This window comes from Mirounga leonina, unplaced genomic scaffold (assembly GCF_011800145.1).
Source record: "Mirounga leonina isolate KUSES-001 unplaced genomic scaffold, KU_Mleo_1.0 Mir_53, whole genome shotgun sequence".
NCBI classification, from domain to species: domain Eukaryota; kingdom Metazoa; phylum Chordata; class Mammalia; order Carnivora; family Phocidae; genus Mirounga; species Mirounga leonina.
This window is the reverse complement of record NW_023270807.1, coordinates 2,359,676-2,383,766: the sequence shown is the minus strand read 5'-3', so window position 1 is coordinate 2,383,766 and position 24,091 is coordinate 2,359,676. Positions and strand designations below refer to the sequence as shown.

At 47.3% G+C, this 24,091-nt stretch overlaps 2 protein-coding genes across 7 annotated transcripts in view; one reads left to right on the top strand and one right to left on the bottom strand.

Moving 5' to 3' along the window:
* Nucleotides 1–274: 274 nt before the first annotated feature.
* The window catches only part of TCP11 (t-complex 11), a 57,955-nt gene continuing 34,138 nt past the window's right edge, over nucleotides 275–24,091 (top strand). For 2 of the 6 annotated variants that reach the window (XM_034991629.1, XM_034991624.1), the window contains exons 1-3: nucleotides 275–391; nucleotides 11,931–12,012; nucleotides 14,186–14,289. Coding sequence is in view for 4 of the 6 variants with exons in the window: in XM_034991624.1 (XP_034847515.1) it covers nucleotides 14,276–14,289 (14 nt within the window). In the remaining 2 variants the exon portion in view is untranslated. Of the gene's footprint in view, nucleotides 392–10,787; nucleotides 10,836–11,930; nucleotides 12,013–12,596; nucleotides 13,967–14,185; nucleotides 14,290–15,326; nucleotides 16,488–24,091 lie in introns of those variants that run through there. The other 4 variants (XM_034991625.1, XR_004676710.1, XM_034991626.1 and 1 more) reach the window with 4 other exon arrangements.
* Nucleotides 302–1,016, bottom strand: LOC118001502. Its single transcript, XM_034991631.1, has one exon. The coding sequence runs from the start codon at nucleotides 931–933 to the stop codon at nucleotides 424–426; it is 510 nt and encodes a 169-aa protein (XP_034847522.1). The 5' UTR covers nucleotides 934–1,016; the 3' UTR covers nucleotides 302–423.

The following is a 24,091-nucleotide window of genomic DNA, read 5'->3' as shown; positions in this document are numbered from 1 at the left end:
CCACGTGTTTTAACTCACATAACACCAGGAGGTAGATACTAGCATTATTATAGTTGTCTCATTATTCCTACTTCTTTTTTTTTTTAAGATTTTATTTATTTTTTTGATAGAGAGGGAGAGACACAGCGAGAGAGGGAACACAAGCAGGGGGAGTGGGAGAGGGAGAAGCAGGCTTCCCCCGGAGCAGGGAGCCCGATGCGGGGCTCGATCCCAGGACCCCGGGATCATGACCTGAGCCGAAGGCAGATGCTTAATGACTGAGCCACCCAGGCGCCCCTCATTATTCCTACTTTTTTTTTTTTTCACGTAAGCTGCTCGTTTATTAGCACTGGTGACGCAACGTAACGGTTTCCAGTGAAGATGCTGAGCTGTGTGGATCTGGCAGAGCAAGGTGAGGCTCAGATGGGTGAGTGGTGCGCTCCTCTATTTCTTCCACTCGTTCTTGTCGTAGTCCCACTTGGCTGAGAAGCCCTGAATCGGGCTGACCTTCATGTCGAGCATCCTCTTGGTCTGCTTGGCCACCCAGTCCTCTTCAAAGGTGTGCGGGACGGGGCCGTACACATAGTGCTTCTCCCAAATCAGAATGAGAGCAGTGAAGCCGAGGAAGAACATGGCGGTGCCCACAACTGTCTTCCATTCATTCGTGCTCCTGTTCATTTCAGCAAAGCTCTCGTTGAACTTCATGCGGTATAATTCAACTTTTTCATCAATGGAGAGACTGCTCCAGGGAGCCTTCTCCTTCTCTTTCAAGGCCTTCTGGCTAGCAGAGAGGTTCTTGACGTGGGCCACATCAGGCAGGGGATAGTCACGCCGGTCAACGTAACTCGGGAGAGCATGGTCTTCACTCTTCACGACACTTCCATGTGCTCGTACACACACTGAGGGGGAAACTGCTCGCTTGCCAATTAGGCTAAACACTCTGGTAGCCAGCATTCTGCCGCTGCCGCCCGCCGCTGCCCGCCGCGCCCGCCGCGACCGCCCTCTGTGCCCCGGCTGCCCGCGACCGGAAGAGACCGAGCTCATTATTCCTACTTTTAAAATAAGGAGAATGAGGCACAGAGAGGTTAAGTCACTTGCCCAAGGTCACAGAGCCTCTAAGGGGCAGGGATGCATGTTTGCCCAGGCAGTCTGGCTGGAGAGCCCATTGCTCTTCACCCACTGCACTAGATGATACCAGATTTCTTTTTTTTAAGATTTTATTTATTTATTTGACAAAGAGACACAGCGAGAGAGGGAACACAAGCAGGGGGAGTGGGAGAAGGAGAAGCAGGCCTCCCGTGGAGCAGGGAGCCCAATGCAGGGCTTGATCCCAGGACCCTGGTATCAGGACCTGAGCCAAAGGCAGACGCTTAACGACTGAGCCACCCAGGCATCCTAATGATATCTGATTTCTTTTCTTTCTTTCTTTTTTTTTTTTTTAAAGATTTTATTTATTTATTTGACAGAGAGAGACATAGAGAGAGAGGGAACACAAGCAGGAGGAGTGGGAGAGGGAGAAGCAGGCTCCCTGCAGAGCAGGGAGCCCGATGTGGGGCTCGATCCCAGGACCCTGGGATCATGACCTGAGCCGAAGGCAGACGCTTAACGACTGAGTCACCCAGGAGCCCCTGATATCTGATTTCTTTTTTTTTTAAAGATTTTTTTATTTATTCATTTGAGACACAGAGATACAGAGAGAGAGAGAGCATGAGCAGGGTGAGAGCAGAGAGATAAGGAGAAGCAGGCTCCCTGCTGAGCCAGGAGCCCGATGTGGGGCTCGATCCCAGAACCCTGGGATCATGACCTGAGCCAAAGGCAGATGCTTAACCATCTGAGCCACCCAGGTGCCCCTGATATCTGATTTCTTAACTTGGTCTCTTTTTATGCAACCTTGGGCAAATTATTGAACCTTGTCATTTTTGTAAATGCTGAACCATTTGAGAATATGTTGCAGACATCATACTTCACTCTAAACATTTCTGCCATGTCTACTGAGAACGGGTAGAGACAAAGAACCCCAGCACCGTCATCAACTCAAGACAATGTCAACTCAATTTGACATTGATACAAGACTAGCATCTAATACAATGCTTATCTTCACCTGTCCCTATCTCAATAATGTCCTTTGTAACTGTTTTTTCCCCCAATATTGAGTCCGATCAAGGACCACACACTGCATTTAGTTACCATGTTTTAAAGCCATTTTTTATTGAGATATAATTCACAGACCATAAAATTCACCCTTTTAAGTGTACACTTCAGTGGTTTTTTACTATGTGCACAAAGTTGTGCAACTCGCACCACTACCTAATTCCAGAACTTTCCATCACCCCACCAGGAGCCCTGGACCTATTAGCAGTCGCTCATACCCTATCTCCCCAGTCCATTGCAACTGCTAATCTATTTTCTGTCTCCATGGACTTGCCTATTCTGGACATTTCACAGAAACTGAACCCTACAGCAGTAGGTGGCCTTTTGTGGCTGGCTTCTTTCACCGAGCATCACGTTTTCAAGATTCATCCATGTCGTAGCACGTGTCGGTTCTTCATTCCTTTGTGTGGCTTCATATCTCACGACAGGGATATGCCACGTCCTGTTTATCTGTTCATCTGTTGATGGACACTGGTGTTGTGTCCACTTCTTGGCTATTATGAATAATACCCCTATGACATCACATTTTGGGCGCAGGCTGTTCTCTTGCAGAATGTCCCTCCATTTGGATTGTCTGAATGTTTTCCCAGTGATAAGTTTCAGGTTCGCTGCATCAACTTTCATAGCCTAACAAATGGCTTTCTCCTTCGGCTAAGCCCAGCCGTGAGCCGGCATCTCTACCCCGCTCTGTTGCTGGCAGGTGCTACAGCCTGGTGGGCACGGAGCTCCTTGCGGCCCCAACAAAGCCGTGCTGTGCTCCTTCCCACTGCCCGCAGTCCCTGCCTCTGGCCTCCCTGCCCCGTGGACATAGAACCTCAGAGCTATTTCAGGCCCTTCGTGGTGGACCTGGCCTGGGAAACTCTGAGGTCCTGGCTGCTGGACACAGCTGCCTTCCTTAGAGGCCTGAAGGTCATCCCTGGGCTTGGCTCCTTCGGTCTGGTGGCCCAGCCCCTTGCTTCTGGTTCCCACCAACCCCCAGCAGGACCCCCCGCCCCGGGGCAACCAGAGCTAGGGAACAGAAGACGCATCCCTGGGATGGGCTTCCTGTTGACAAATGCTGGCTTGTGGCATTGGGTGTGGTTAAGGCTCGAAAGAGCATCTATCTAAAAATGGGGCCTTTCTGCTCAATGGATTTGGAGCATGGGTATCTTTGAGTCACTGCTGCTTCCTTCGGGCCTGCCGGCAAAAACAACCTTTCTTCCCCTGCTGGTTTCCTCTGCACAGCCCCCAGGAGTCCCACAGCTATGAAAACCTGGAGTCTCTTCCCTGCTGGACCTCTTCCCCAGATCAACAGCTCAGCTTTCCTGGCAAAATCTGCAGGGTGGCTGGGGCTGTGGCCCCCATCGCTGTTTGTTTATTCGTTAAAGCCACGCGAGGCAGGGCTTTTGAGTCACTGGCTGACTCGCTGTGTGGCTTTGAACAAGCCACTTGACCACTCTGGCCTCCTGTTTTCCCCAGCTAGAAACCAGAGAGTGGATGACGCCATTCTTGGCAATGTTTATCCCCAGACTGAGGTTTGTTTGTGGGTGAGACGGCGGAGCAAGTGACGGAGATGGGGTGGCCCTCCTCCTTGGAAGTGCAGCCCCTTGACAATAGGTCAGATCCCTATTTGGCCGTCGTGCAGCTAGAGGTGGTGTGGAAAGAGCGTGAGCTATAGGGCCAGACATTCCCAAGGTCAAAGCTTGTCCCTCTGCATTTTACTAGCTTGTGGCCTCAGGCAAATTAATCTCTGGAGAGATTAAAGGAGGTAGCATCTGTGGGGTGTGAAGGACAGTTTCTGGAATATTGTAAATGCCCAATAAACCCCTGATTCAGAGAGAGTACAGTGAAATAGTGGGATAGTTCCTTAGAATATACCCAAATCTGTACTCCTCTCTCGGCCACTTTCTCATGTCGCAATTTAAGGCAGGTGACTCGGTGCTGTCATGTGAATGACCCAGAAAGTTCTACTGTGCCGTCTTTCCTGGAAATGAAAGCCCCTCATTTCTCACCCTCCTTTGAGCTCAGCTCAGTTTTTGCGTCCTTGGAAAACAGAACCAATCCAAAGTAGGTTTCACAAGATCCCAGGTTATGTCGTGGAAAACCGTCAGGAGGGGGAAATGCCGCAGGGTGAGGTGGCGAACCTCACCTGTGGGGCCCCGTCTCCCTGGGAGGCTTGTGGGTTCCGGCCTCCCTGGTGGCACGGTTCTGGGTGGGCCACCCAGGGGCTGAGATTTCAGGACTGCCCAGCCACAAATCCTCCCTGTCTTGTGGGCTCATTCTTGATAGTCCTCGAAGCCCATTGACTTAACTCTTTGATCCCTGCTGGAGAGAGATACCCTGGGAAAAGGTATCAGTTAATCCTCCTCAAACATGTGACCCTCGGTGTCTGTAACCATAGCAATGTTGTTGTTTGCCCCCCATGTTGCTGCTCCCCACCTTCATTTTGTAATAGGACCCCCAAGCACTGGCTGCCCAGTCCAGGGAGGGTTTCTTGACCTCAGTGCTATTAGCCGTATTAGGCTGGGGAATTCTTTCTTGTTGGGGGCTGTCCTGTGCTTGGTAAGACATTTGGCAGCGCCCCTGGCCTCTCCCCACCACCACCCACCCAGAAGTGACCAAAAATGTCTCCGGACCTTGCCAGGTGTCGCCCAGGGGTGGGGGCAAAATCTGGTCAGGTTGAGAATAGCTGAGTGAGAGCCCGTATCTCCTGGCCTCCCTTGCAGCTAGGTGAGACCACAGAATGAAGGCCGGCCCGTGGCATGTGACCTGAATACTCAGAAGGGTCAACATGAGCAGCCTTTTATTTATTTAATTGTTTGCGGAACTCTACTGGCGAGAGACTCTGATCTCTTGTGTTTCCAGAAACGGAGATCAGAGCTCAGGGAGGGCCAGGGACTTGTCCACATCTCACAGCCAGCAAAACATAGAGCCAGGTTTTGGTCCTAGGCTTGAAAGACCCTACTGCTCCTTTGATGGAGGGACCGTGCAGACATTAGGCGCCACTGAGGATGTCACTGCCCTCAGGATAACCTGTCACATGGAGCCCTGCTCCTGTCTCCACCCCAACACTGTCTTTGCCCCACATCCAGCCCTGCTCATCTCTCAGTGGTCCCCAGGCTTCCCTGTGCCTTCCTGCCTCTGTGCCTTTGCTCAGGCAGCCCCGTTGGGGTGGGATGCCTTTAACACCCTTCCATATCCCTACCCTCTACATTTACTGGCTCAGAGCCCATCTCCTACTCTGGGAAGCCTTCCCTAACTCTACCCTTTTTAGCCAGAGCATGTCCCTCTCCCCTGTGCTCTGTCCACATCTGTACCACTCTGGGAGGGCACCCCCCGCCCTGTGTGCCATGTAGTGCCTACGGGAGGGATCTCTTTGGGGGTGGGACTCTGTCTTTGTCTCTGTCTCTTCGCTGATCAATGTGATGTTAAAACACGGTACTTACTCTAGGATGGAGTCGGGGCAGAGAGAGAGGGATGCTGGGATGCTGCCAAGTGGGAGAACCAGCTCACCATTCATTCATCCCTTTGTGTGACCACAGTGAAGATCAGTTGCTAGTCGCTGTGAGGAGTTTCACAGGGAGGAAGTGTCCTGGGTTTGGTCCTCAAAGAGCTAAGACTCTCCGAAGAGGCTAAGAAGAAGTCAGATCTAGAACATACAGAACGGTAAACTGTGGACACTCTGGAGAACGGTTCCCTGAGGCCCCCAGCAGGCTCTGGCTCTCTCCATCCCATCAATCCCTACGAATGCCAACTACTTCTCACAGCAGCCTGAGCAAGACATCACTAGGAACATCAATCTGCTGCCAGAAAGCCACACACCAAGATTCCGAGGCTGAAAAGAAAGACCAGGTCCCCCTGCCCCCTTGCCCCAACTCGCTCAGATGGTGGGAATTACCCCGATATCTTGTTCTGGGGGGATCTGCAGGCATTCGGGGCTGGGGGAGCCCTTTCCCAGCCCCCACTCCTGAGAAGCGTCCCCAGAGACCAGGAAGGGGGTTACATCTAGAACAGGAGAATTCCCTCCCTCAGGGGCTCTGGAAGCTCAGAGAGCCAGAGGACAGACAGGCTGACCCCTCCGCACACTGCAGCCGGACCTCTCACCCGCTGTGGGGGGCCCCCTGTCAGTCCAGAGATCCTGTGGTGTGTTCCTGGGGCCCTCTGACTGGTGGGTTTGGAAGTTGGGCGAGGAGCCCAGCTACAAGTCCATCCTTAGCCAGAATAGCCTTCCTTTCTCCCCAGGCGGGGGAAGGCGGGGACGTGGCCTGGCTGGCTAAATGAGCCCTGAGGGTGGAGGAGAACGACGGATGTCCTGGGAATGGTGACGGCATTGGTGATGACAGCGGCCAGCCCTGGAGTACCTGTCAGGCACTATTCTAAGCCCATATTTAATCCTCACAACCGCCAGGAGATGGAGTCTGGCCTGGCCCTATTCATCATCCAAGTCACCTTGAAGGCCTTTGCGGCGGAAGCGCCCGCCCGCGTTGTGAGGCCTTGGAGAGGCCGGCGACACACCAGCCCGGCCGCGCTCCTGCTGGTCCCCAGGGGACCAGCAGCTCTGTGTTCGAGAAGGCTGCAGGTGTTCGTCAGACCTGTGCGGCTCTCCCTGCCTCCTCCCGCAGGCCTGGCCTGTGTGCAGGCACCGGGGGTCCGCCAGCGCTTTCCAGGGAAAGGCACCGAATCTTCCATAGTCACCGTGTCCTCGGGGTCCTCGGGGTCCTCTCTTCTTTTTCTCGCTGAGCACACACCATTTTGTACTGCCTGAGGAGGGCCTGGTCAGTGTGGACAAGGGCTCCCAGCACGGGGTCTGCCCCTCGCCAGCTGTGTGACCTCAGGCAAGTCGCTGCCGCTCTCTGGGTCTCCGTTTCCTCATCTGTAAACCAAGGGGGCCGGAGGGAGTTATCCCTTTGAGTCGTAAGTTTCCTACTGTCCGGTGATCAAAGGCCAGCGGAAGGGCCAGAGGCCCCAGCCAGGAAAGCTCAGCCCCAGCTGGGCTTCCCATGTTAATGGCTTTGCGGAGGGGAGGCCCCCTGGCCGAGGAGGCCGCTTTATCGGGACCTGTTCCGGCTCACTAAGATCACACTTCACTCCGCTAACTTCAAAAGGGCCACAAGGGCTCCTCTGCAGACAATTGTGGGCCGAAGGTCCACACGGCCGGTCGGGCTTAAAGGGGTCACGTCATTGGGCAGCCGGGCAGGCTTTTAGGGACCCGCAGGGGGAAAAGGCCAGCGGAGGCCGGCTGCAGCCTCACGGGCTTGAGCCTTTGTGGTTTTCACGTGGTTCTCGTCTCCCCCACTCTGCACATCTCAGATCCTGAAGGATGGTCCCGATGGGCCACAAGACATACAGACAGCCTCTAGGAGGATGAAGTCCAAGCTGCGATGCTGCCGGCCTCCCTGGGAGGGAGAGAACAAAGCACGTCTGTGAGAGTCGCCGCTCGTGGGGGGACCGTATTAGCAGCTCTGTGTGGGGCAAAGGGACAGGGGTTGTGGCTGGTGAGAAAAGTTGCCTGTGTGATGTGGCTTCCCAAGAAACAAAAGCTTCGGTGCTGCATTTAGAGAAATATAGTCTGAAGTTGAAGAAAAGTGAGAATATTAATGTCACTGTTCATAAATGCTTCCTGTACCAGACACTGGACCTAGCTGGTTGTTACGTGGGTAATGTCATCATATCCTGATAATCTCCATCGAAGAAAACACTCTCATGCTCTCCCCATATTTCCCATGAGCCAGCTGAAGTTCAGAGAGGCTCAGTGACTTGTCCCAAGCCACACAGCAAAGGGCAGAGATGAGCTTCAACTTCGGGTCTCGGCACCTCTCCTACCACTGAAACAGCACGTGAAGGATAATTGAAAGAGCAGTGGTTTTCAGGGTGTGTAGGAGAAGCGGGGTCACGTTTGCCCTGCACTGGATCTTTGCGGGGGGGAAACCAAGGCTAAAGAGTGAAAGGAAACCATTGTCCACTCAGTACAAGGAAGACATTTCTAGAAGCTGGTTGTCTGAAGGCCCCCTCAGGAGTGGTGATTTCTTTGACTTTGGGGGTGTTCGTATATAACCACCTGGCTGGGGGGCAGGCAAGTGGATTCAGTGGGTGGTTAAGCAAATGACCCTGCCGCTAACCCTGAGATTGGGATTCAAGGTCTGGGGCACTGGGTCAGGCAGACACATCTTGGTCTCAGGCATCTAACAAGCTTCATCACACAGACGACTTCTCTGGGGGTGACTAGAGGTATCTCACACACTGGACAGCCCGAGGCCACCCTGAGGACCAACCGAGCTTGAAAGAACCCTGGCCTCGGGGTCAGGAGACCTGGTCTTCTGGCTTCGCTTTTGGCTCTATGACTTTGGGCCAGTCACTTGACTTCTTGGGACCTCAGTTTCTTCACTGGTAAAAATGAGCTTGGATTGGATCATTTCTGCAATCCTGACACACAGCTGTTTCACAGGAATTTGGGATGACCGGCAAGCCCGTGTGTCTCCGAAGCCATGGAAAGAAGCCTGAGGGCAGGCCCCAGGGCAGCCTTCTGAGGGAAAGAGGGCCTCTCAGTGGGGTGAGCTAACGTGGTCCTGGCTTGGAGGCTGGGGCCCAGAAGCTGGGCTGGTGGTCCAAATGGGGAAGCCAGTTCTTGCATTTTTATCGTGGAGGAACTGGGAGGAACACACCCAGCAAACAAAACAAACATACCAGAGTGGGTTGTTGGTGAGGGTGTGTGTTTCGTCTGCTGAGCTTGACGCCACTGGGGTGCTTCTTCCTGCACAGAGACACATGAGACAGGTTCCAGGAGGCTCTAGGTTGGGGGTCAGGGAGAACAGGCATGCAGCTCCCAAAGGGCTTCTCCTGAGCTCTGCAGTTAACACCCCTGACTGTCTTTGTTATTGTGAATGAGGAGGAACTCCCACACGGTCTGCTTTTTGAACAAAACGAAACACAGGTTCGAATCCCAACTCTGCCACTCACCGGCTGGGCGAATTTGGGCAATTCGCTTAACCTAGGATGTCTCTATATAATTTATCATCCAAACGGGGGCACTTTTGAGAACGGAGGGGAAAGCGATCATTAATTATGCTGGGACAACAGCATGCGCTGAGACTATTTGGGGCAAACTGGGACATCGGTCACTCTGCTTACCCTATTTCTGCATTGAGAAAAGGGACATTGAGGCATTAATATGCACATATTTCATACGGCTTCGTGCTGAAGATGCAGCGAATGGCCCAGCATTTAGTGGGTGCTAATGGAGGAGGCTCCACGTTGCCCTTCTCAGAAACACAGAGAAAGGGGGCCAACAGGGGTCCCAGAGAAGCTGTGCTCAGACCTGCTTCAAATCCCTATGTTCTTCCCTGGAGGGCCTGTGCTCAAAGCCAGCTAGGATTTGGGCCTCCCTTTGGGATCTGTTTGCCTTTTCATAAACACAGACACAGGGTTTTTCTTGGCTAGGCCCCTCTGCTCACAGCTCAGGGATTGTACCTTGAAGCATTCACTCCCGAGTGATTTGAATCAGGATCTACCAGGAAGTTTGTTTTCCAAGGCCTTAGTCAACATGTGGGTGTGGAAACACCAACCAATTTCAATGTAGAGTCAACTCTTTTTTAAATAGGGACTTTCACATTAGACTTTTCAAAATAGCATCCTATTTAAACAAAATTCCATTTCCACCTTTCCATCACCACCAGCAGTTGCCGAAGATACCTCTGTTCTAGCCAGCGGCTTCCCCAGCCTTTACTCTGTCAGGACCTGGCCTGCGATGTCACAGCCTGGGGGTGTGAGGTCATGCCTCCATGGGCTTCCGTTTCCCCTCTGGCTCCTGACATGGAGTCAAAGCACAGCATGGGCCACTCTGCCTCATTCTGCCCCCTGGGCTTGTTGATTGCCCAAAACAGCAGCTGTACAACCCCCACCTCCCAAGATCTCCCCCTCTTTCACCCTGGCACAATTCCAGGGGTTCCTATGCATATTTCAGCGCTAATACCTCATAACTCTGATGGCCTTTGAGGTACCAGGATCTGGCGTGAATACTTTTTTTTTTGAAGATTTTATTTATTTATTTGACAGAGAGAGCGAGCACAGGCAGGGGGAGCGGGAGCGGGAGAAGCAGACTCCCCTCTGAGCAGGGAGCTGATGCGGATGCAGGGCTCCATCCCAGGACCCTGGGATCATGACCTGAGCCGAAGGCAGATGTTCAACCGACTGAGCCATGCAGGCGCCCCTGGCGTGAATACTTCTGATGAAGTATCCTGGGTCCCAGATGTGATCACTCTGAGCAGGCCCAGACTTACACTTGACCATAGCCTGCAGGTTGGCTGGGTGCACACACCTGGCATCCTCCCATAGCTCGCAGAGCCCCTGTCAGTTGCCCTGGTCCCTTGCCTCCTGGCTCATACCTTCCCAGGGCCTGTCCTGGATCATGCGCTGCCCAGCCCCGACCTGGGGTATCTCTCTGCTGGCTGGGAAAAATCAGGCCAAGTCTGAGAAGCCCCCAGACAACCTGCTTGCTGTGCACTGGGGATGTGCATGTCGTTCTAAGTATAACACACAGTATTGCCCTTCATGAGCAATGGTCTTGCTTGTGCTCGAGAACTTGGGCCTCAAGGAGGGAGGGGGAGGGATGCAAAGAAAAGAACTTGAACTTTGCGTAAGCCACCAAGTAACCCCTCATGCCTCCGTTCTGTCACTTGCAGAATGGGGTTGATAACAACAGTCTTCCCTTGGACCGGTGTGAGAGTTCGGTGAGTTTGTGAGTGTAAAGTGCCTAGAGCCTCTCTGACATTTAGCAAGCGTGCAGTTGCTCCTGACCATGTCTATGAGAAATCCTTCTTGTAACCCTAGGAGATGGGGACCCTGACTATCCCCATCAACAAACAAGGAACTGAGATCTGGAAAGGCCAAGGGGCCAAGTGACTTGCCCAGGCCATGAGCTAGAATGATGGGCAGGAAGCATGCTTCGGGGAGTCTGACGCCCTGCCCTCTGTGATATGAGGGTCGGGGTTAAATCCCAATTTGGTTCCTTCATGTATATTTATAGAGACCAATATGTCAGGAGCCAGGGAGCCAGCGGGGAGCACCACCCAGTTTTCCTGCTGCCCATGCAGGCAGGCTCTGGACTAGGCACAGTTAATCTCCAGCCATCCCCATTGGCTTCACCTGGCTCATTAAAACCAGACACGGTATGAGTTTACTTAGCATCTGCAGAGAGCCTCTTTCATCTTCAAACACTTCCCGAAGCACCAACCAATTAATCCTTACAACACCCTCATCTCGTAGACAAATATTTATCCTCATTTCATACCTAGGTAAAGTAAGGCGCAGGCAGGAGGAGGAAGAGAGAGAGGCAGAACTCAGCGGAGATTCAGAGCTGCAGGCCCCTCTGGCCACCCGGTCCATCTGGAGGCTGCAGGGGAATTCTTCCCGTAATACCACCCCCCCGCCCCTTTTATATAAATGGAAGCAGAACCTTTTGCAAGTTCAGAAGAATTAGATTTCTTTAATAGTAACCTGCAGGAAATACATTAAAAACACATTCTATCAGTTACAAATCTTAATGTCACCAGCCAAGGATGAGGGAATTAATGCTGGGCCCAAAAATACATATAGTCAGCAACTCTGGGGCAAGGGCAGAGACGATTTATAGAGTGCGAGGTCTGGACGTCTGGAGCAGGCAGGCTGAGCTCAGCGGTGAAATTGAAACAGGGCTGTTTTCAGATGGGGCAGGAGTGGGGGGAGGCTGCGGAGGGTGGCTTTGATTCAATCATTGTTTCCCAGTGCTTCTCAATGTGATTTTTCCTTCTTCTTTTTTTTTTTTTTTTAAATGCTATAACGGCCAGGTTCTGATCTGTCATGAGAAGACTGCTTTTGTTAACTTAAGCTCCTATCAAGGGCGACTCTAAAAGGATCAGCCCCCCAAAAGTAAGTGGCCCCGCCAAAACAATCCAATTGTGATGATCTCCCCCGTCTACCTGGCTCAAACAAAGGAGAAACGCAAGCAGGGGTTGGGCTGGAGAATCTGGGCAGCAAAGACAAAACATATGTATAATTAATGTGGTTTTAATTCTTTTAGCAGCAGATATTTTTCTTTACCTTTGTATTGTACAATAAAACACAATTACAGAAAACCACACCAAAAAAACCAAAAAACAGAAAAACAAAACCAGTATAGGTTAGTAAATTGTGAAGAGGGACACAGTGCAGGTCTTTTAAATTGTTTTAATTTTTGGACTCAGCGCTCCATTTTGCCAAACTTGAATCTAACACAGACTTGGAAAAGACAAGTTTTGAATCTCAGGGATACACTTATGCTCTCTTTAGGAAGGACAGTGGCCTACAGAACTCTGTAGATTGCTTTGTACATCACTTGGCTGTTCGGAACGGCCACGTTGCCAGCCGTGTGTTCGCTGCTCACGGAGAAAGGGTGCTACAGGACTCTGTGGGCACTAGGGGCTGAACCCCACAAGCAGAGACCAGGGTCTCCAGCATGTTCCCACCACTGGCCCTTTTTGTTGAAAACCACATAGCATACCCCCCGGGGGGTTGGGCAAATTCCTGTGGCCTTTTTCCCTGGAGAAAAAGGTGAAAAGGGGTCACATCATACCCCCTCCTTTTACAGCTGGGGAAACTGAAGCCACAGGTCTGATCTGAGGTCAGTAGATAGTGGGAGAACCAGAAGCGAGAGCTGGGTTGTAGGACTCCCTGTTCAGTGCTCCTCTGTAACACCAGGATGCCTCTTTTTCCCGGATATGTTCATGTTGGGTCCATAATTGCTTGTCAGGAACTGGTAATGACAGTCTCACCAGCCCGAGGACCCAGTGGGTTCACCAGTTATCCCAGTCTTGCCAGGGTTAAAGTGGGGGTTCCTGGTACACAGATTTTTAGTGCTAAACCTGGGACAGCCCCAGGCAGACCAGGACGAGTTGTAACCGATGCCCAGTTGTGTTGACTGATCAGTGAGCACTGAATATGTGTTGGGGGCGATCAGAAGTTAGAGAGGAAGAAGGCCTTCCTTGTGCTGAATGAGTTGACTTGGAGTACAATGATCCAAGAACCGCGATTTTTAAAAGTTACTAAAGGAAAGCAGGGGTTTGTCCTGAATTAGAACAGCTAACACTTTGAACGTGCTTTATAATGTTAGTGCACTTCACAAGCCAAATCTTAATTACTCGGGCCCTTAAGGCAAAGATGTCTGATTAAAATCATTTTTACAAAGTGGGAGACTGAGGCACAGCGCTGGCCCAGCAACCTAAGCCGGTGCTGCTCACCACGAGTGATGGAGCTCGCAAAAGCCCCAGTTCTCTGACCCATGGCTGATGCTGATCCCCACCTCTTCTCTGCTCAGGAACCCTGGCTAGAGGCCAGACCTTGAGTTCTCTCTTTATTTAATTGTTGGGAAGCAGGAAGCCAGAAGCTGGGGGTTTCTAAATTCAGTTCCAAGGACCTTGGATTAACACCATTATAATTCCCTTACTGGCGACTTGCTCTCGGAAAAGCACCTTAGGGGGGACAAAGAAGGATCTCGGTTTGATCACGCAAGGCTATTTGTTTACCTTCAGCCTCCACGATCGGAAAGCTGAGCTCCTTCTGAGACAGTTTGCAGCCTCTCCCTTCCCAAATGCCATTCAAATGGCCCCAGTCCTGGCCCTAGCTTTCCAGTCCCCCTGGAGCGGCGGACTCCCGTCGTCCGCACTTCTGAAATTAGAGCTGGAGGTGAAAGCTTAGCCGAGCTTTGCGTTTCAATGCCTTTCTTCTTTCTTGGGTTTTAACTGCTTTTTCTAGCCTCGGGGAATCCCTTGGAAGTTAATAAAATTTACTACATCAAAGGGCTCCACAGCCATTACCCAATTAAAGGCTCACAGCACTCTTGCAGCAGGTAAGCATTATTAACCCCATTTTACAGATGGGGATACTGAGGTTAATTGGTTTGCCCCTGGCTCCCGAGGAAATGAGTGGCCCAGCTGGCAAGTAGAACTCGATGGTTTGTTCAGATCACCTGGCTGGGGCGTGGGGGGGGGGGGCGCGGCGGGTTGTCTCTGCTGAAATCCGTTTTCCAAAGCACCTTGATTTCTTAAAGATTTTTTTTTTCTTTTAGGAAACGGATTCCTTACCAGCAGCCCCGAAGATGAGGAATTTCTCCAAAGCTGGCTCGTACCTTCCACCAGGAGAGTTGCCGTAAAAATAGATGAAAGCTAAGAGGTCAGTGCAGTAATTTAGGAAACAATTTGGGCCTTTCAGAAATTAATGTTATTTAAAGATGCAGATTCATCCACCCCAGTGGCCTCCTGGGAGTGCTTCCTGAACCATCTGGTTCAATCAGCTCATTTTCTTTCCCCTAATCCTCCTGGCTCTCGAGTGTGTATGTACAGCGAAGGTTCCTGGGGAACTCGCAGCATGAATAAAAAGCAAAGACCTTTCTCTTTCAACCAGCCACCTCTCCTCTTTTCCAAACAGCACTAAATTCCTAATCCTGTTTATTCTTAGTGGGGGTATAAAATTCATGTTCCAACAGACAATGAGGAGATCTGTGGAGGCCTCCACCCTAGGGCTCCTGTCCTCTCAGTCTGGGTCCACCCAAGATGGTTGGCGTATCTTTACCCCATTTGCCGAGAGGACCCTACAAAACCTGGTGATGTTTGGGGATACATTTGCCCAGGCCTGCTGAAGGAGGAAGGGGAAAAAAAATTGTTTTTGGTCTGGTTAAAGCTATCCATGAGCCACAGGGAAGATTTCAAAGACTCAGGTGAGAGTTTTCAAAAGAAGGGTTTCAGCACGGTCCCAAGGGTGTAAGTCCCTACTTCTTGCTGTTCAAGTCCAATTATAATCCACAAAGGCGGGATGCTGTGTTTACATAAATAATGATGAGATTCCGTAGAGCCAGACGTGTTGCAGCCCAAGGAGGCAAGCCCATAAATTACATTGGGGAATTAAGGGTCAGAGTGATCTTATCTCTGTAAATCCGGCCGAATTCCGGCAAGCTAAAGGCACATCCGATTGACTGAGCCTTGGGAGGCTCAGGCCCCAGAAACCAGGGAGCCTGAGGATGGCGCTACCTACCTCCCCCCCTCTTTTCTGCTTCTCCCTGTGCAAGATTGCCAGCTGACTCTGAGAGCTACGGGGTGGCAGGAAGAAGAATTGTCCCAACTTGCTCTTTGCCCAGCCTGCAAGGGAGGAAGGCGGGAGAGGGGTGTAGGCACCTCACTTCTATCCTCTCCTTTTCCTCCTGGACCACACAGGATCTTGCTCCTAAAACAACACCATGGAGTGGTGATGGGAAACTGTGAGGCTGCAAGAGTCACAGAAGAGAGCTTCTCCAGATCTTTCCCTCCTGCAGAGGCCAGACCTGCATTTTTGCCTTCATTCAACAGAGATGTACTGAGTTACTACTACACCCCCCTCACCCCCCACCCCCCGGTGCCATGGCACAGTGCAGGGCTGAGGGCTCAGGCTCTCAGAATGCTTGATTTGAATCCTTGCTCTGCTGGCCACCCCGGGGAAGTGACCTGACTCTCTGGGCCTCAGCCTCCTGGTCTGGAAGGCAGGTCACGATAGCACCATTCCTTTAGAGTGAAGTAAGGATTAACTGAAGTCATTCCTAAGGAGGTCTTAGAACAACCACAGGCACATAGTAAGTATTCAGTATGCATTGGTTGTTGCTAGTATTATTCCTGTGCTAGGCACATGTGGGTCTCTGGTCCTGAAGGTGGTCACGAGCTGGTTGAGACGGATGTTCCCACGTAAACACAAAAGGTATGACAAGGAGTATGGTTGATGAGGTACCAAGTGAATGGAAAAGAATTCAGTTCTAAGGAACAGGCAGAGGGCGAGATTGCTGTGTCAGGAGAAGGCTTCACAGAGGAAGGAAGGCTTAAGCTGGGCTTGAAAGATGTGCAAGATTTGGCTGGACCACAAAAAGGCATGACAGATGGGGGGAGAGCTCCAGGCAAGGGGCTAGAGCCCCAAGAATCCACAAGAATTAAGCTAGAAGTCAAAGCATTATGCAACTCTGATGCTTTCAAGACTGCAAGCCAAACCTCTTCAATTAAGATTTCCAAATCAAAATGTTGGCCTTTCTTATAGAGAAAGAAATATTGATTTGTGTTAACTTCATCTGGCAAAACAATGTTACAAAGCAAGGGCAACAGAGCTTATTGTGAAGAGAACCAGAAGAGGCATGGATCTATTATAAATAGAGCTTTGATTTATAAAAAGGGAGGATGGATATATTTGATAGAGATGTTACTGAAATAAAATCATATTGGTTGGTGAGGTAAAAAGTGTTCTGCCCCAAAAGTGTTCTATTCGTTCAATCATTCTTTGAATATGTATTATTTACTGTGTCCCAGGCATTCAGGGGAGACACTGGTAGTGACAATAAACATGGATTCTGCTATAAATGTGTTGATCTCATGTTTGTCATTTTCTGTAAGTTAGGAAATTATCTTAAAATAAAGAAATAAAAGCAGGTCCACAGGAAGCAAGCATTTCAAAAACATTGCTATGTATATAGTTTGTTTCCAAAGAATTTTTAATCTACCTTCATGCAATTTCATAAGTGAATTTGGTCTTCTGAGTAAGAATTACAAGAATTTGAATTCATAAGTGAATTTGGTCACCTGAATAAGAATTACAAGAATTTATTATTGAACATTAAAAAAAATTTACCCAATCACCAACAACTGAATTTCTAAACAAACTTTTCCTTGAATATCACTACTGACAAAAATGAATTAATTTAAGAAGCTGTCAATGAATGAACCAACCATGTGCCCCGCGCTGTTTTAGTTGTAACAAAGGATAAAAAAGAAGGATTTTTGCTTCCAGAACAAGACTGGCAACAGAGACTGGATTTATTCTCCTTCCTGAAACAATCAACCAACCAGACAAAATGTATGAAACAATGGTGTTCAAACCATATCAGGCAATAAAGGACAGTTACTGAGAGATACGAAAACAAAGTAAGCCCTATGATTGCCCAAGCTTACTGTCTTATGAGGGTTTCCAGGCTGTAGCTTGGGGAGAGAATCCAGGAGGAGCTCAGCAAATACTCTGAGTTGAGAATTCTCTGTCTGGGGCCAGAGCTAAAACTCTGGGGAGAACAAGGTGGCCAGAATTTGCGGGACGGAGCACTGAAGAGGAGAAAGCTGTACAGAAATCTGGAAATCGGAGAGGGTCTCCCTCAGGTGTTCAGCATGATAGACCTGTGAGTGGGAGGAAACTACCCCAGGCTGGGGAAAGAACCATCTGGGAGGATTAGACAATAATGCTAGGTGTTCACACAGAGCTGGGAACAGAAGAACAGAGTCTGTTCCCCCAGCCAGACTGGAAAACTGTATCATTCATGGAGCATTGTGGAGCATCAATAGTAGGGAGTAATTAGCCCTGCACTAAGCACTGCTCTGGTCCTACCTAATAGCTCTTAAAAGCAAGACTAAAAGGATCAGGCTATTTCCAAGCAATTTAACTGGCTCCCATAACACAGAGCAAGAATATTTATAGAAATATCAAAATATCCAGCACCCAACATGGTAAAATTCACAATGTCTGGAATGTAAACAAAGATTATCAGGCATGCAAAATATTATTCATAATGAGAAAAATAAATCAATCAAAATTGACCTGAACTGGGGTGTCTGGTGTCGGTTAAGCGGCCCACTCTTGGTTTTGGCTCAGGCATGATCTCATGGGTCATGAGATCAAGCCCCGCGTCAAGCTTCATGCTCAGTGGGGAGTTGGCTTGAAGATTCTCTCCCTTTGCTCCACCCTGCACTTGTAAGTGCGCCCACTCTCTCTCTCAATCAAGTAAATAATCTTAAAAAAAAAAAAAAATTGACCTGAACTGACACAGATGAACTGACACAGCCCAGGATGTGAAACCAGCTATTATAACTCTATTCCATATGTTCAAAAACATGTATGATTTTAATAAGTTGCAAATCAAAATTTTAGGGATAGAAACTACAATAAGTAAGATGCCCAAGATTCATAGCAGATCAGACTTTGCAGAAGAACATTTTAGTGAACAGGAAGACATAGCAATAGAAACTATTCAAAATTATACAGGGGGAAAAAAGTTTAAAAAATGAGGAAAGCATCAGAATGCTATGGGGCAACTTCAAACAGCCCAATATATACATAATTGGAGGCCCTGGGGAAAAAGGGCTGGAATACAGAAAAATTATTTGAACAAATAATGGCCAAATTTTTTCTAAATTTGTTGAAAACTATATACTCACAGATCCGAGAAGCTCAATGAGGCCCAGGTACAAAAACTTGAGAAGTACACCAATGCGTATATGATCCAGTTGCTGAATACTTGTGGTGAAGAGAACATCTTAGAAGCAGCCAGAGAGAAAAGACACGTTACATACAAAGGAACAAATTTAAGGATAGTTGCAGATTTCTCACTGGAAACGGTGCAGGTGAGAAACCAGGAGAGCAAAATAGTTTAAGTACCAAAAGGAAGAAAGAAACCTCTCAGTCTAAATCCTATACCCAGCAAAAATATCTTCAAAAAGGAAGGTACCCTACAGATCTCTTCAGAGATAATTCATCATCAACAGAACTACACTCTAAGAAATGTTAAAGGAAGTCCTTCAAGCAGGAGGAAGATGATACCAGATAGAAACATGGGCCTCCCCTAAGGAATGAAGAGCACTGGAAAAGGTATCCACACAAGGAAATACACACACACACAGACACACATATTATATATACATGCATATATATATATGTATATAATGTATAATATATATGTATATATATGTACATACATATGTATATAAAATATATATATTTTTTAACTGTGGTGTATATCTCTTTTTTTTTTTTAAGATTTTATTTATTTATTTGACAGAGAGAGACACAGCGAGAGAGGGAACACAAGCAGGGGGAGTGAGAGAGGGAGAAGCAGGCTTCCCCACAGAGCAGGGAGCCTGATGTGGGGCTCGATCCCAGGCCCTGGGATCACGACCTGAGCCGAAGGCAGACACTTAATGACTGAGCCACCCAGGCGCCCCAGTGTATATCTCTTTCAAAGGTAACTGCTTAAACAAAAAAAGTGTGGTTTTTAAACATGTATGAGTAAAAAAGTATGACAACAAAAGCATAAAGGCCAGGAGGGGAGAAATGGATGTATACTATAGTCAAGTTCTTATACTATATGTGAAGTGGAATAATATCAAAGGCAGACTGTGTTAAGATATACCATGAACCCTAAAGCAACCAATGAAATAACAAAACAGAATTATAGCTACTAAGGCCAACAAGGGAAATAAAACAGAATCATAAAAAATAGTTGAAAAGAAGGCAGAGAAAGAGAAAAAAGGAACAAAAAAGACATGGAACAAATGTAAGACAAACAGCAAGATGATAGACTTAAATTTAACCATGTCAATAACCACACTAAAAATAAATGTCTATACTGTACAATTTTACTTATAGGAGGTTACTAGAGTAGCCAAACTCATAGAGATAGAAAGTAGAATGGTGCCTGCCAGGGGTTGGGGGAGGGGAAATGAGGGCTTATTGCTTATGGGTAGAGAGTTTCAGTTTTGCAAGATGAAAAAGTCCTGGAGATTGTTTGCCTAACAGTGTGACACTGTTAACACCACTGAACTATATACTTAAAATGGTTAAGATGTCAAAATCTGTGATGTGTATTTTGCCACAATTAAAACCAAGCCAAATCAAACCAAAAAAAAATCATGTATTTCTCTGAGGTGAAGAAAAGTCCAAATGCTTTAATTAAAAGGCAGAGATTGTCAGATTGGATAAAAAAGCAAGGCCAAATTATATAGTGCTTATAAGAAACACACTTTATTTTTAATCACAAATGTGTCTGTATTTTTTATATGTTGATATTTGTATTTCAATAGTAGTACTCCTTTGGTAATGCAATATATTATTATTTTAAGTATTTCAAATGATGGTTCTAAGGAGGGATCCTTTGTCTTCTCCAGATGCTAAGGGTATCTCTACCCAGTGACAATTTGGAAATCCTCCCCTAAGCCTCACCTCATCCCTCAGCTGGCCCTTCTTTCCTTGGATGCCTTATTTCCATATTCACTCATAACAGATGTTCTGAGCATCCACTGTGTGCCAGACATGCTCAAGTCACTAGGGGCACAGACACATGTGTCTACCTGGTCCCTGTCCTGCCAGAGTCCCTCCCATGGCCACCTCACCCAATGCTGGGAAGGTGATGTCATGAGGCTCAGAAAGCTTACAATGGGGGGGAATTACCTTGTCCAAGGACCTTGGACCTTGGGCCTTCCTGGGAAAATGAGGTTAGCAATACGACAGAGGGGAGAAGGAAGAGTTGCCTCAGCAAAGGTGGCCAGGTGGATCAGCATATGCAAATGCCTCTGGTGGAGGAGCCCTCAGGCAGGCCTGGGTTATATTTCAGTGAGAGAGGGGGCCGGGGGCAGACAGGAGCAGGGCAGAGCAGCAGGACTTTGCACACCTTGTCAGGGACTTAGGTGTTCACCCTTGGAGCTATGAGGAACATCCAAAGCAGGGAGAAGAATGGGGACTGCCATGGGATCAAGACAGTCCTATCTACATTTTTAAATGAATACTATAGTAGCAGGCAAGGAGAAGGGAGAGGAAGCAGGGAGATGAGCCAGGGGGAAAATTGTAGGGGAGAGTCCAAATACGCCACTGTGGCATGAAAATTATTTTGAGCTGAAAATAGGCTTTTTCCTGAACTCCCTTATCTATAAGCAAGGCCCCCCCAAATATCTCAATTGTCCTAAGTCCCCTCCCCAGGAACAACCAGGGAAAGATTGACTTTTATCACTGACAAACCCAGACATTGTCACAAAACCATCAATAATACCTCTCATCTATTCTCCTTTGGGCCCATTTATCTTCCCTAAAAGTCCTTTGTTTTCCTTGTAAGTACCTTCTCCTCCTCTGCTTCCCTTATTAAGTTGGTAATAAGCTCCCAAATTCCAACTGCCTAGTACTCGAATAAAAATCTGTCTTTTTTCTTGCTAATCTGTCTTTTGTCAATTTAACTCACAGGCCCTAGTTACTGAACCTAAAAGGGTAGAGGAAAAGTTTTCCATTCTGCTCTGACGTAGGTATCTGGGAGAGAGATGGTCTCGAGTGGGGACAGGGTGTTGGAGATGAAGAAAAGTAGATAGGTTCAAGAAAACCTTTAGGAGATCATATATCGGAGAGCCTGGGTGGCTCAGTTGGTTGAGCGACTGCCTTCAGCTCAGGTCATGATCCTGGAGTCCCGGGATCGAGTCCCCCATCAGGCTCCCTGTTTGGTGGGGAGCCTGCTTCTCCCTCTGACCCTCCCCCCTCTCATGCTCTCTCTCTCTCCTTCTCTCTCTCAAATAAATAAATAAATTAAAAAACCTTAAAAAAAAAAAGAGCATATATCATTGAGGTCAAGAGAATGGGATTAGAGAGACAGCCTGCCTGGGTTCATAATCCTGGCTCCACCACTATGTGACACAAGCTGCGTGACCTTGGGCAAAGGAAACACACTTTTAAATATAAAGACACAGATATGTCAAAAAGTAAAAGGGTGGGAAAAGATGTACCATGCTAACACTTATAAAAACAAAGATGGGGCGCCTGGGTGGCTCAGTTGGTTAAGCGACTGCCTTCGGCTCAGGTCATGATCCTGGAGTCCCGGGATCGAGTCCCGCATCGGGCTCCCTGCTCAGTGGGAAGCCTGCTTCTCCCTCTCCCACTCCCCCTGCTTGTGTTCCCTCTCTCACTGTGTCTTTCTCTGTCAAACAAATGAATAAAATCTTTAAAAAACAAACAAACAAACAAAAAAAAACAAAAAAAACCCCAAAGATGGACTTGGGAATGTAATGTACAGCATGGTGACTATAGTTAATAATATGGTATTGTATACTTGAAACTTGCTAAGAGAGTAGATATTAAAAGTTCTCAACACAAGGGGCACCTGGGTGGCTCAATTGGTTGAGCATCCAACTCTTGATTTTGGCTCAGATCATGATCTCGGGGTCATGGGATCCAGCCCCACATTGGACTGCATGCTCAGCAGGGAGTCTGCTTGGGATTCTCTCTCTCCCTCTTCCCTCACCACCCCCCACTCTCTCTAAAATAAGTAAATAAATCTTTTTTAAAAAGTCCTAACACAAGAAGAAAATTTGTAGGGCCGCCTGGGTGCCTCAGTCGTTAAGCGTCTGCCTTCGGCTCAGGTCATGATTCCCAGGGTCCTGGGATCAAGCCCCACATCGGGCTCCCTGCACCGCCGGAAGCCTGCTTCTCCCTCTCCCACTCCCCCCTGCTTGTGTTCCCTCTCTCGCTGTGTCTCTCTCTGTCAAATAAATAAAATCTTAAAAAAAAAAAAGAAGAAAATTTGTAACTATGTGTGGTGATGGATGTTAACTAGACTTAATGTGACCATTTCAAATCGAATCAGTATGTTATACCATGAAACTAACATAATGTTATATGTCAATTATATCTCAAAAAAGATGTCTGTGACTTGGAGAGATGTCTGTGAAATATTAAATTAAAAATAGTTGTGAAACAAAAGAAAAAGAAAGGAAGGAAGGAAGAAAGGATAAAAGAAAGGAAGGAAGGTTGGTTAACACCAGAAAAAGAAGATTTCAGAGCAAAGAATGTTGCCAGGTATAAAGAATATAATTTCAAAACAACAACAAAAAAGAATATAATTTTATATCATAAACGGGTCAATTCATCAAGATGACTTAATTCTAAAAGTTTATGCACCTAATAACAGAGTTTCAAAATACATGAAGCAAAACTGACAGAATGGCAAGGACAAATATGCAAATCACAACTATAGCAGGAGATTTTAACATTCCCTCTTAATAAATGATATTGACAGGTAGAACAAAATCAAGGGTATAGAAGATAAACAGCACCATCAATCAACTTGACCTAATTCATATTTATAGAACACTCCATCCAACAACAGCAGAATGTACATTCTTTTGAAATGTACATGGAACATTTACCAAAATAGGCCATATTCTGGGCCATAAAACAAGTCACAATAAATTTTAAAAGGCTCAAGTCACAAAAAATATGTCTTCTCATCACAATGGAATTAAATTAGAAGTCAGTAACAGAAAGATTTCTGGAAAATCTCCAAATATTTTGAAACTAGACAACACCCTTCTAAATAACCCATAGCCGAATAAAAATACAAAAGGGAAACCAGAATGTATATTGAATGGAATGAAAATGAAAACTCAACCTACTAAATTTGTGGGGCTCTACTAAATCAGAGACCTTGAAAGGTCTCAAGTCAATAATCTCAGCTTCTACCTTAAGGAACTGGAAAAAGAAAAGCAAATGAAACTGAAGAAATGAAATAGTAAAGATCAGGGCAGAAATTAATGAAATAGGCTACAGCAAAACAATAAAGAATATCAATGAAGCCAAAAGGTAGTTTGTCAAGAAGATCAATAATACTGATAAACATTTAGCCACATGGATCAGGAAGAAAAAGAGGAGATACAAATGACCAATATCAGTAATGAGGGAGATGACCTCACTAACCTCACCAGTTAAAAAAAGGATAATAAGAGAATATTATGAACAACTTTGTCAATGTCAACAGTGAACAATAAATACCAATACATTAGACAATTTAGATGCAACAGACAAATTCCTTGAAAGATAAACTACCAAAACTCATTTCATAAAAATCGATAACCTGAATAGTATCTAAATTGAATTTCTAACTTAAAACTTTTCCCTAACGAGAACTCCAGGCTTAGACAACTTCATTGGTAAATTCAACAAGTATTAAAGGAGGAAAAAATACCAATTCTATATAAACTCAGAAAACTGAAGGGAAGAGAAACTTCCCAACTCATTCTGAGGCCAGTATTACTCTGATACTGAAACCAGACAAACACATTTATAAGAAAAGAAAACTATAGACCAATAGCCCTCGTGAACATAGAAAAATTTCAAACAAAATTTTAGCAAATCAAATCTAACAATATATAAAAAGATAAAATACATCATGACC